Here is a 12,097-nt window from a genome sequence, read left to right on the forward strand (position 1 = left end):
ATATGCCAATGGTTGGCCAATTACACTGCCAACCTTTTACCTGCAGCACGTATGCACATATGCGCTCTTTACCTGCAGGAGGGGTATCATCAGTAGAATGTAAGTTGGCCCTCTTATGGGTGTAGTGGCAACCAGGGAGTCATGTAGGAGGTGGATACGAATGTAAATGGGGTCAGTAGGGGAGGCCCTGTATTTCTCTCCCACCACGGGTGTAATGAACCTAGCGCAGATGGGGTCTTTAAAAATATCAAGGGTATGGCGCAGCACACCCCCGAGCATGTGGAGGTATTGGGTGGAACGTGGGGGAAGGAGAGGACCTCAAAATAGAAAGTCCTCCTCTAGATGTTGTGTGGAGATCCACCTTACGGAAAGAGGCGGCCCTACCAATATATTCGTGGAGGGGAAGGGTGCAAGTCGGAGTCTGCTTTCCCCCATGGGTCTACATCATAGGAGTCCCAGGGGTCTCCCTGTGGTGGAGTGCTCCGCATTCCAGAGTGAGGTGATACCCAGATGTAAATGAAAGGGGGTCCCCTGGAGAATCAGGTGGGGGAAGGTGAGCACTGTGGAGCAGGGTGAGGTGATGGTTGTATGAAAGACTTGTCTGCATTCTTGCGCTGTTTAAGTTGAGCTGGCATGTCCAGGTCTTCTTCGAAGGACAGCTGACATAGGGCAGATGAAAATCCAGCCTGTGTGGGGATGAATGACCAAATGTCTCTGTCGAGCATCGATCTCCTCTTGAAGTTTAGGGAGGATTGGTTTGATAGCACCTGAGCCGAGGTCAGTCTTGTTGGTCAGTGCAGAGAGCTTTGGCTCCGAGGCCAGTTTTGATTTCAATTCAATCCCAATGGTGTTGATCCTGATGGTAGGGTCAGCACCGAGGTGGGAGAGGTTGGTGCCGAAGCAGGTGGCCCCTATGTTTTTTTTGGCGCCAGGTGGTGGTTGGTGCAGACCATGGCTAAAAGGCAGTGGTGGCCAGGCGGTCTGTGTCTGGTGCTCTAGAGGGGCTGGATGACCCTTTGAATAAGGCGGCTCAGCTTGCGAGCGGTGTTGAGAGGGAGGGTGTACCATACTCAAGGCTGACTTAGCTGGTGGAATAGCCTCGATCGCCAGGTCGGAGCCAGAGCTGTTGATGGGGAAGAAAGCCTACAGGTCTGCTGCCAAAGATTGTGGCTGGTGTTCCCCCTGGATGTCTTCGGTGCCAAAGATGTCCAGGGTGTCATCTCTGCTCCTATGCAACATCTTAAGATGGCGGACCCGATGGTCGGGAAGGGTATTTTAGGAGCGGAAGGAGCAGCAGGCGTCGCAGGCAACCTCGTTGTGCTCTATGAAAGACACAAATTACAGACCTGATGGAGATCAGTCCAAGAGTACTTCAGGTGGTAGCGAGGTCAGTATCAGAATTGCGTCTGATCCATCATAGTAGAGGCATGGTGGAGAAACACGGTCGAGAGACGGGGTAGGCCTGAAAGAGTGAGGCCCCACAAGGGACTGAGGTGACCCAAAAGCCGTTCGCGAGAAGTCACAATCGTCGACCCGAGACAGAGAAAGAAGAAAGACATGATCGAGAACAAAGCAGGCAGAGGGAAGGAACCCATCTAGACCAACAACGAGCACTGCAAGGGTATCGAACTGAAGCACAGCAGCACACACCCAAATACGAACCAGACGGCTGAAAAAGAACAATCCAACAATGGAGTTGATGGGCATGCGCATTACTAGCAAGACAAGGAGTCACTGTACCTAGTGACTCGAAAGGTTTCTTCGAAGAAAATAAAAAACTTGCACTCACTAAGGTGCAACACTAAATGGCAGGAGTATGCACAGCATGTGTATCTACAGCCATACATGCCTCGAATATCATTTTACCGCCAACACAGAAGTCAGGGCTATTGCACACTGAAGCAGACTCAAACAAATGGGACTAGGTCACAGGGGTCCAGTTTCACATGTTCTGTCAGGAGGTGATACGCCACAGGTCCTTCCAACACAAATTCCCAGCTGGTACAGTCCATTAAAGATCATTAAAACATTTAACTTCATTCTCATGTTGTCTCAGCAAGCATGTGAGAGGTGCCTGGGAAAAGAGCAGGAAGGCTGCAGTGAAGTGGGTAATGGGTTAGTATGTTGTGACGGCCGTGGAGTTATAGTGTGAATGAATGTGTTAGTGCTTGATGCTGATAGTTATGGGGTGTGTTGGCGCAGGGGTGGGCAGTGCATATGTAGAGACAGGAGCCTCGGTTCAAGAGGCAATATGACCACGTACGTGCTGCACTCTCCTGTTCTGGCTGTGTAGCGCTGAATGCAAGGGTTTGACAGCCTTCTGGCCTGCCGCATCTGGAAGGACACAGTGGAGTTCAATTAAAGACACCTGTGGGGAGGGGAGAAATGGAGGAGAGGACAAAAATAGGATAAAGACATAGTCGGAAATGAAATGGAAGACAGGCAAATGGAAGGATAACAAAAAAAAAGGAAGCAACACTTTGGTGAAAGGAGAAATAAACAAAGAGGAAAAGGAACACAAAATGGTAGACAGGGAATTTAAAGAATAAATAAGAAAAAAGAGACATATGACATGAAGAGAACGCAAACCTTGATGAGCTTTGAAGCCAGGGTATAGGAATTTGAATGAGACAGTCTACGAGATTGGGAATCAGTAAACCTTCTGGACTGATGGAGTAATATCTCTTTTCTGCAAGTCAAAAAGAAGGAGCTTTGTTGTTTTGGGTGTGTTTTTATCTGGCCACTTTTTCTACAAGTAGCCGAATGAAAAATGATCGCCTAATCCAAAAGTCCTTCGTTGAGCAGCTCATTTTAGTGCAACCTTTTGATAGCAAAGAGGAGAAATTAGTGGTCCTGCAGCACAGTGCTCAGAAGATTAAAAAAAACTACATGAACACTTGCACCGAAAACCCTAAAAAGCCGGCACTTGCTCCTAGTCAATCAAAGAATGTAACTGAATTGAAGATCCTCTGCGCCTAGTGCAAGAGCTTTTTGGGAAATAGTCCTAAGGGCCTATGGAAACTGCCAATCCACTATATTTCAAACAGATCCCAAAGCTCCACCCACATTCTCCAGCAATTGGCAAGACAGGAAAACATGGCAGGAAGTCCATGAAAGCAACTGAATCAAAACTGTAGAACTAACTTGATTGTAGACTCAACTTCAAGCTTGTTTTCTATGATTCAGGAACTATAAATGACGCTTTATAAAATAAAAATAAAACATTCAATCTAGAATTTTGATCATGAACTTATTTCCCACCTTAATTTTTCCTCAGGGGATCATCTCACAGCAATAAAGCAAATTAAAGATGACCAGACATTCAACCTGGGGACTTTCTCATTGCGTTCATTAGGCGTTACAATTGTGTTTACCATCGAAAACACATTACCATGCATCCAACAGCAAACCATTGTTTAGCCGTGAATGTGACATTCAAATCACGAGTCCGTTGTAACCCATACAATCGGTCATACTTTTGTAGAGACAGACGTGCTAAAACAGAGCCACAGGCAACCAGCTGACAACTTGAAAAAAATCAGATTAATTCTATAAACAGATGTCTTTTACATCAGTTGATTTACAGTTAAAATGCATAAAATGGACAGGGCCAATTCTTATTCCAAATGGAAACCCCGGAATACGGTATAAAAATTCAGAACAATGATTTCCAGGAAGTCATTCAAACTGTATTTTTTCAATTGGATTACAGGGTACATTGTATCTAACATACGGGGAAAGAAAATCAATACATTGGACTTTCTTTCAAGCCTTGCTTTTAGAGGACCAAAGGACACATCAACTGAAAGAATGTATTTGAATTCATATTTTCTCTTATCCTCATACAATAGCATAATTTGTATAGCAGTTAACACCACCATGAGTGGTATGCATACTACACATTCATCATCTCATGATTATGAATGTTGTGAGAAATTACAATATAAGTGGACAAATGCTGCTAACAACTTAGTGCACAAAGGTGAGCATAGTGAGTGAAAATGGTGAATGGGGATTGTGTCAAAAAGGGTCAAAATGGAATATAATTTGAACATAGAGATATCCATGTGTATTCAGTCAACTGGGGTACTTATTGCTGACGCTTCAACCCGTGTAGCTGGATAACTGTCCATGGGGTTCCTCAGGCCAAAAAAATAAACAGGTTAGGAGTTTGCCGGATTAAATGTCTTAAAACAAAGAAAATGGTGATTGAGAAGTCCGTCCTGTTGTCTCTCAACATGGCTTGTGAAAAAGAGGGAGCGTAAATCACGTATGGACGCGAGTACCCAACTGGAGAGAAATCATAAAAAATGTAAAAGTGATGTGAGCAAATCCTAGATCACCTGGTAGATTACTGTAGTTGTGCATACAGTTACATAATACATCAGATGCAAGCAGCAAGCAGTCCAAAAACACACAAACCAATTGACTGAAAATCATATGGATGAAAGGAGTATTCTTTTGCAGAGGTGTGAATCAGTCACAATGCAACTAGAGAATTATCGGGACACAGGGTGGCACAAAAACTTTCTCATATTAGAAGGGCAAAGTGGCAGCATGTCAAAGAAAAAAATATATTTTTTGGGCAGTAGTGGGAACCGCGTACTAGGTGGTGGGAGATTTACCCAGGGAAATATTTAATAAAGGAGTAGTGCTGGAGAAAAGTTAAGACTGGCAGTGATGAAGTTACTGTTCAAGAATGGCAAAGTCAAACTGGAGAGGGCTGAAGCAAAAAGGATTATTCACCAGATGAGCAGAGGCATACTGAAATATAGAGGATTTACTAAACAGATTAAAAAGAGCAAATAGAATACTATTGGGTGACCCACACATGCGTCAGAAACATGTGCTTGAAATAATAATCAGGGGAGCAATATCTACAAGGAGGGTTACATATTACATCCATTATGTTTTTCAAAACAAGTTGTGTGATCTATATCGCTCAGGAGGTGTGCAATAGGTGCTGCACAGTGTATTCTGCTGTGATTCTAGCAAGTCCTCTGTCTTACCATTTGTGATGCGTGACCAACACAGGTCAGCGAGCAGAGGCATTTCAAGTGATGGGTTACGTTCATGATGTTGCTTTTGGAAAATACATTCATGGTATGTGTGTGTTCTTTGTGCCGGAATGTTTTTTTATTGGAAGAGATTTTGCATACTTTGCATTTTCCACATCTGTGATGCCCCATGACTGGTGGCAAGCCCCAAGCCATAGTAATGGATTGAGGTACTCTTTGCGCTGTGTGTGATCTAACTACATGATACTTCACATTCTATCTGAAGTGTGGTCATTATGGTGTCACTGTCTGTAGTATGTCCACTGTTTGAGAATAATCATATAAATCATGTTGCTAGGCAGGGAAAAGTGCTTACACAAATTATGCAACCCTGACTTGTTTGTTCTTGCATTCAAGTGTTTCTCTGTCAGCACAATGCCTGGTTCCTGGCATGTTTGACCACCTTTCTTAGGTAATCTCTAGTGATGATTTTCTTTTTTAGCAAATCATATTTGATTATTGAAAACAAAAGTTTACTTTAAAAAAAAAAAAAAAATCCCACGTATCTTCGGGAACATTCCATAATTAATTAAGGAAAATGCTAATTACCCAGTATGCATCTGTTCTTGGCATGTAGAGCTGTAGAATCTAATGCTTATGCATAGATCGCCATCTAGTGTTGGGCCTGGACATTTGCACTTTGTTTTTCTTCGAAGAAGTTTTCCTAGTCACGAGGTAGGTGACTCCTCCTTTCGGTGATAGTGCGCATGGTCATCAACTCAATTTTCAGATTGTTTTCCCGCAGAGGGTGATAGAATGGAGTAGTAGTAAAGAATAGAGATGTCCATGTGTATGTATGAATAGTAACAAGAGAACTACAGCAGCTACAGGTACCCGGGAAGTGGGTGGGTGCATGAGATTCTACAGCTATACATGCCAGGAACAGATGCATACTGGGTAATTAGTATTTTCTGTTGGAGGTATGTGAGCTATAGATCACATGCTTATGCATAGACTCAGCAGTCTCCCCTAAGCGGTGGCTATCCTGTAACTGATGGAGTTGTCTAAAACAGTGTTTTAAGTACTGCTTGCCCCACATTAGCTTGTTGTCTGGCTAACACATCTACGCAATAGTGCTTGGTGAATGTGTGTGGTGTGGACCATGTTGCAGCTTTGCAGATGTCAGTAATAGGGATGTTCCCTAAGAAAGCCATAGTAGCCCATAGTTTACGAGTGGAATGTGCTCTAGGGGCGACCCGTTAGAGTCCTTTTGGCTTTTGCATGGCAAATCTGAATACATTTAACGATCCACCTAGCAATACCCGATTTGGATATAGGATTGCCCTTGTGAGGTAGTGCAAAGGCGACAAAGAGTTGTTTGGTCTTACAAAAAGATTTTGTTCTTTCGGTGTAATACAACAGTGCTCATCTAACATCTAAGGTGTGTAGAGCTCGTTCTGCAACGGAGTCAGGTTGAGGAAAGAAAACAGGTAATTCAACCAACTGATTTATGTGAAATGCAGATATTACCTTAGGTAGGAATTTGGGAATGGTACGAAGAACCACTTTATCTTTGTGTAGCTGGAAAAAAAGGTTCTGCTATGTTTAGTGCCTGAAGTTCACCCACTATCCTCAATGAAGTGATTGCAATGAGGAAAGCTGTTATCCAAGTGAGGAACAGTAGTTCACATTTGTGCATGGGTTCAAATGGTGGGCACATTAACCTTGTGAGGACTATAAAGATTCCACACTGGGGCAGGTGGAAGTCTTGGTGGTATGACTCTTTTCACTCCTTCACTCCTTCCATAAATGCCATCTGGAGAGGGACCTTGAAACTTTCCAGGAATGGTTAGTTGAAAGGCTTGATGATCTTGCTCCTCTTTCTACCCCCTCTTCATCTGTCAAGCGCAGTTCGGCTCCTTGGTTCTCTAAGTCACTTGCTCTGGCACGGCGTAACTGTAAGTTAGCCGAAAGACTCTGGCGGAAGCAATATGACCAAGAAGCTAAGTCTGCCTATAAACTATCTATTAAATCTTACCACTCTGACATTCTTGAGGCCAAAAAGAACTATTTTGCAAATAGAATTGAGTCTGCTTCAAATTCCAGTAAAGAAATTTTTACCACTGTTAAAGAGTTTATCTCTCCTAAATCCAGCATAGTCCAGCATAAGTTTTCCGAATCTTGGGTAAAGGAGCTGGCCATTTTCTTTAATACGAAAATCAAATTGATTCAACAATCTTTTCCACCAGCTGCCCCAAGTGCTTCATTGCATGACTCCATTCTGATGACTTTACCTCCTGATTCCTGCCCTATTCTATCGGAGTTTCCTCCTTTATTGGAATCTAATTCTCTGGATCTTTTACTCAGGATTAAATCTGGCTCTCCGCTCGATCCGTGCCCGGCGAGCTTTTTAGCCAGGACTGCCAAGATTCTGAATTCTTTAATTTCTCCTATTCTGAACCTATCTTTATCCAGCGGCATTGTTCCGCCAGCCTGGAAGAAGGCAATGGTCGTTCCCCTTCTTAAAAAACCAGGCCTTGACCCAGAGATACACGCTAACTATAGGCCCATTTCTCTCCTGCCCAGCCTGGCTAAGATCGTCGAGAAGCACGTCCACTCTGTGCTTTCTTCCTTCCTTGAAGACCATGGGTTACTCCACTCTACCCAATCTGGCTTCCGCTCCAACTTGAGCACGGAGACCGCTCTTTTGGAAGTTAATGAAGCCATTAAGGAAGTTCTCGACTCAGGTGGAAGAGCAATGCTGGTGATGTTGGATCTGTCGGCGGCCTTCGACACCGTCCCGCATGAGGCCCTCTTGAGAAGACTTCACGAGATCGGTCTCAGAGGGACGGTGTTGAGCTGGCTGAGATCTTACCTAGCGGGTCGTCGAAAAGTGGTCTGGGCCCCCCCGTACTCCGCCGAGGTGCCGCCTATGAATGTTGGAGTCCCACAAGGGTCGGTGCTGAGCCCGACCCTTTTTAACATCTTCATGACTCCACTGGCGATACTGGCGGAGTCGATGGGTGCCCAGATCATATCATAAGCTGACGACACCCAGCTCCTCTTCACCTGCAAGAAGGACATGGAGTTTGACGGGGAGAGCATCCGTGGTTGCCTTGGGGCTGTCTTCAACTGGTTTCAGCGGTGCAGCCTCAAGTGCAACCCTGATAAATCCGAGGTGCTCTTCTTCGGCTGTCAGGCAGAACCGTCCTGGCAGGAATGGTGGCCGGTTTGCATGTCCCCCCCTTCCTCTTCCTCTTTGGTTGCTAAAAACCTTGGGGTCAAAATCGATAACACCCTGGCTCTGAAAACACAGATCACAGGTCTCACGGGTACCTGTTTTGGTCTGCTTAAAATGATGCGTAAATTCCTTCCTTTGCTCCCTTTAGCCCACAGGAAGCTGACAGTACAAGCTCTGATCTGTTCCAGGCTTGATTATTCAAATGTCCTCTACCTGGGTTTGCCGGACTATCTCTTGCATAAACTCCAGGTTGTACATAATTCTGCGGCAAGAGCCATCTTCGGCCTACCCCGGCAAGCCAGATCATCTGAGTTGCTTTCCTCCCTTCACTGGCTTCCGATCAAGAAGCGAATCACATTCAAAGCTCTTACACTGGCCCATAAGGCACTCCATTTGGTGGGGGCCTCCTACATTCAGAAACGGCTTTTCTTCTACAAACCCACCAGATCTCTCCGGTCGGAAAATCTTGGCCTGGCAATGGTGCCTCCCATTAGGAAAGTCAGAATAGGTGGACGTTCCTTTAAATATCTCGCCCCCAAACTATGGAACTCCCTTCCTGTTGATCTCCGTCGCATTCCCAACCTGTTTGCCTTTAGAAAGGCCTTGAAAACCTGGCTTTTTAATCAGTAATTCTGTTATGTTTCTGTTGTCTTTTCTCTTTTTTCAGTAATGGGTCAGAAAGCGCCGGGACACTCCTCGGAGTAGCCGTGCGCTATACAAGTCACCCATTAACATTAACATTAACTTTGATTACAGGCACTCTAAAGAGCGATGAATGTTGCCTATTTTGAAGATAGGCTGCAATTGCAGCGAGATGCAGTTTGATGGATGTATAGGCCAATGATGACTGCTGTAAATGTAACAGGTAGCAGATAATGTTTTGTATGGAAGCATCAAGAGGGTTGATGTTATTGTTATTGCAATAGATAACAAATCGCTTCCATTTGGCTGCGTAGAAGGCTCTTGTGGTAGGCCTTCTGGCCTCCTTAATAATGTTCATACAGTCTGGTGGAAGGTTCAGATAACCAAACACTAGGACTTCAGGAGCCAGATCGCGAGGTTCACTTGTTTGGTATCCGGGTGTTTGATTTCTTCATGGCTCTGTGTGAGGAGACTGGGAGTTACATGTAATTTTTGATGCGGTACCAGAGAGAGTTCCAACAGGGTTGTGAACCAGGATTGACGTGCCCATGTTGGAGCTACTAGGATTAGTGTGAGAGATGTTTGCCTGAGTTTCCGAACCACTAAAGGAATGAGTGGGAGTGGCAGAAAAGCGTAAGTAAATATCCCTGACCAGTTCATCCATAGAGCATTGCCTTTGGATAACGGGTGTGGATACCTGGAGGCGAAGCTTTGGCATTTTGCGTTTTGGGGTGTTGCAAACAGATCTATGTGAGGGACTCCCCAAGCTTTGAAGTATGGGCGGAGAACTTGAGGGAGAAGTTCACATTCGTGTATTTGATACCTCTGCCTGCTGAGAAGGTCTGTAATCTGGTTGTTGACTCCTGGGAGGTGTTCCGCTAGGAGATAGATATTGTGGTGAATAGCCCACCTCCAGATGTCTTGGGCTAAGTGGGATAGTTGGAGAGAGTGTGTCCCCCCCTGTTTCTGTATGTAAAGCTGTCAGGTTGTCAGTTCGCACCAAGACAGCTTTGCCAGATATGTGATTTTGAAAGGTTTTGAGAGCTAGAAAGATTGCCATCAGCTCTAAATGATTGATATGGAGCAACCTTTGCTGGTGGCTCCACAGACCTTGCACTGTGTGTTGTTGAAGATGAGCTCCCCAGCCTGTTAGGGACGCATCCGCTGTTAATACTGTCTGTGGAACCGGGTCTATGAACGGCCGTCCTTTTGACAAATTGTGTGTGTTCCACCACTGCAGAGAGCGATGAGTACAGCCGCTTATCAACACTAGATTGGTTAATAGACCATGTGACTGGTTCCACTGACTGGCTAAGCATTCTTGAAGTGGACGCATGTGAAGCCTGGCATGGGGAACGATTATGATGCAAGACACTATCATTCCCAACAGCTGCATAAAAACTCGAGCTGGAAGTGACTTATTGGCTTGAAACTGGAGAATTAACGCCTCATTGTTTTGAATTCTGGTTGTGTTGGGAAACGCCAGAGCCCTTTGCGTTTCTAAAGTGGCTCTTAGGTAGTTCTGAGTTTTGGCTGGCTGAAGATGTGATTTTAACACATTGACTGTAAACCCCAGTTGGTGAAGTAACTGAATGGTTACGGAGGTATGCTTGCGGCATTGTTGATAGGTGCCGACTTTGATGAGTCAATCGTCCTGGTATGGGAAGACATGGATGGTTTGCCTTCTCAAATGAGCAGCTACTACCGCCAGACACTTAGTACCGAGACCATGACCTGCTACCACAAACCTGAGAAATTTGCGGTGGGCCAGGTGGATTGGAATATGAATGTAGGCATCTTTTAAGTCTAGACTAGACAGAAAGTAGCCCTTTTGCAGAAGAGGTAGTACCCGCTGAAGTGTTACCATGTGGAAATGGTCTGACTGTATGTAAAAATGTAGTTCTCGGAGATCTAATATTGGTCTGAGAGAGCAGTCCTTTTTTGGAATTAGGAAGCAAAAGGAATACATGCCCGACCCTTGATGTTGTGGTGGTACGGGCTCTATAGCTCCTTTTAGTAGTAGGGATTGTACCTCTTGTTTGAGGAGGTGTAGGTGATCCGGTGAACGTTTGTGTGACTTTGGGGGAATGTTTGGAGGAGTGTTGATGAACTCCAGGCAGTAACCAGAATGGATAATTTGTGGAACCCACTTGTCTGTTGTTATTGACTGCCACTTTGGTAGGAATTGTGACAGTCTTCCCCCGAAATGTGTTAAGTGGTCGGGGCAACTATGGGCAAGTCACTGCTTTGCATTGGAGGGGGAGGGGCGTGTGTTAGAACCTCTACCTCTGCATTTGCTGTTGTTCCCTCTGTAACCCCCTCTGAAGTAATTTTTCGAGCCTAAGGGTTGGTTATTGCCCTTATAGGTGGATGCAGTTTCCGAGGAAGTATTTTTGAACCCTGCCCAATAGAAAGAGCGCCGAAAGGAACAACGGCCTTGTGTAGATTGAAGAGCTTCCTTAGATTTAGCCACTTCAGTATCTTTTTTCATCATCTCAAGTGAGGAATCTACCACTGGCCCAAAAAGGTGTTCTTTATCAAAAGGTGTGTTCAATATGGAGGCCTGAACCTCAGGTTTGAACCCTGATATGTGTAGTCAGGCGTGTCTTCTTAAAAGGACACTAGTGTTTATCGCTCTGGCAGATGTGTCAGCAGCATCTACGGAGCACCTCATTTGGTTGTTTGAAATTAACTGTCATTCACGTACCAGGTCTTGCGCTTTAGATTTATGTTCTTGGGGTAGAAACTGGATGAGGTGTTTCATTTCATCCCAATGCGCACGATCATATCTGGCTAGCAACGCTTGTGTATTAGATATTCGCCAGACGTTAGCTGTCTGGGAGGCTACCCTTTTCCCTGAAGCATCGAGAAGCTTTGACTCTTTCTGGGGGTGGAGCGTTTCCAGTAGTTTGTCCTTTTGCGTGCATTGGAAACTACCAACGAGTCTAAGGGTAATTTACCTTTTATGTAGACAGGATCAGATGGTGCAGGCTAGTATTTTTTTATCCACCCTAGGGATAAGTATATGTGCCCTGACAGGATCCTTAAATATGTCGTCTACATGCCTGGTCATGGTCATTCCTTTCTGCATGGGTAACATATGTGTTGATTTGTGTGTGCTGTTCAATGTTTCAAAAAGGAAATCCTCTTCAAGGGATTCTTTATGGAGCTGGACCCCATGGTAATTGGCAGCCCTGCCTAGCAATTCATTATAGCC

General features: G+C 44.9%; 1 protein-coding gene across 11 annotated transcripts in view; it reads right to left on the reverse strand.

Moving 5' to 3' along the window:
* Positions 1-12,097, reverse strand: part of PLEKHA1 (pleckstrin homology domain containing A1) — a 420,928-nt gene that overhangs the window by 42,924 nt on the left and 365,907 nt on the right. For 6 of the 11 annotated variants that reach the window (XM_085602450.1, XM_085602524.1, XM_085602461.1 and 3 more), the window contains one exon: positions 2,264-2,368. The exons of 3 other annotated variants lie outside the window; for them this stretch is intronic. In XM_085602450.1, the coding sequence (XP_085458576.1) occupies positions 2,264-2,368 (105 nt within the window). The remainder of the gene's footprint in view (positions 1-2,263; positions 2,369-12,097) is intronic. 2 more of the 11 variants (XM_085602505.1, XM_085602540.1) reach the window with 1 other exon arrangement.

Source organism: Triturus cristatus, chromosome 1_2 (genome assembly GCF_964204655.1).
Source record: "Triturus cristatus chromosome 1_2, aTriCri1.1, whole genome shotgun sequence".
Classification (NCBI taxonomy): Eukaryota; Metazoa; Chordata; class Amphibia; order Caudata; family Salamandridae; genus Triturus; species Triturus cristatus.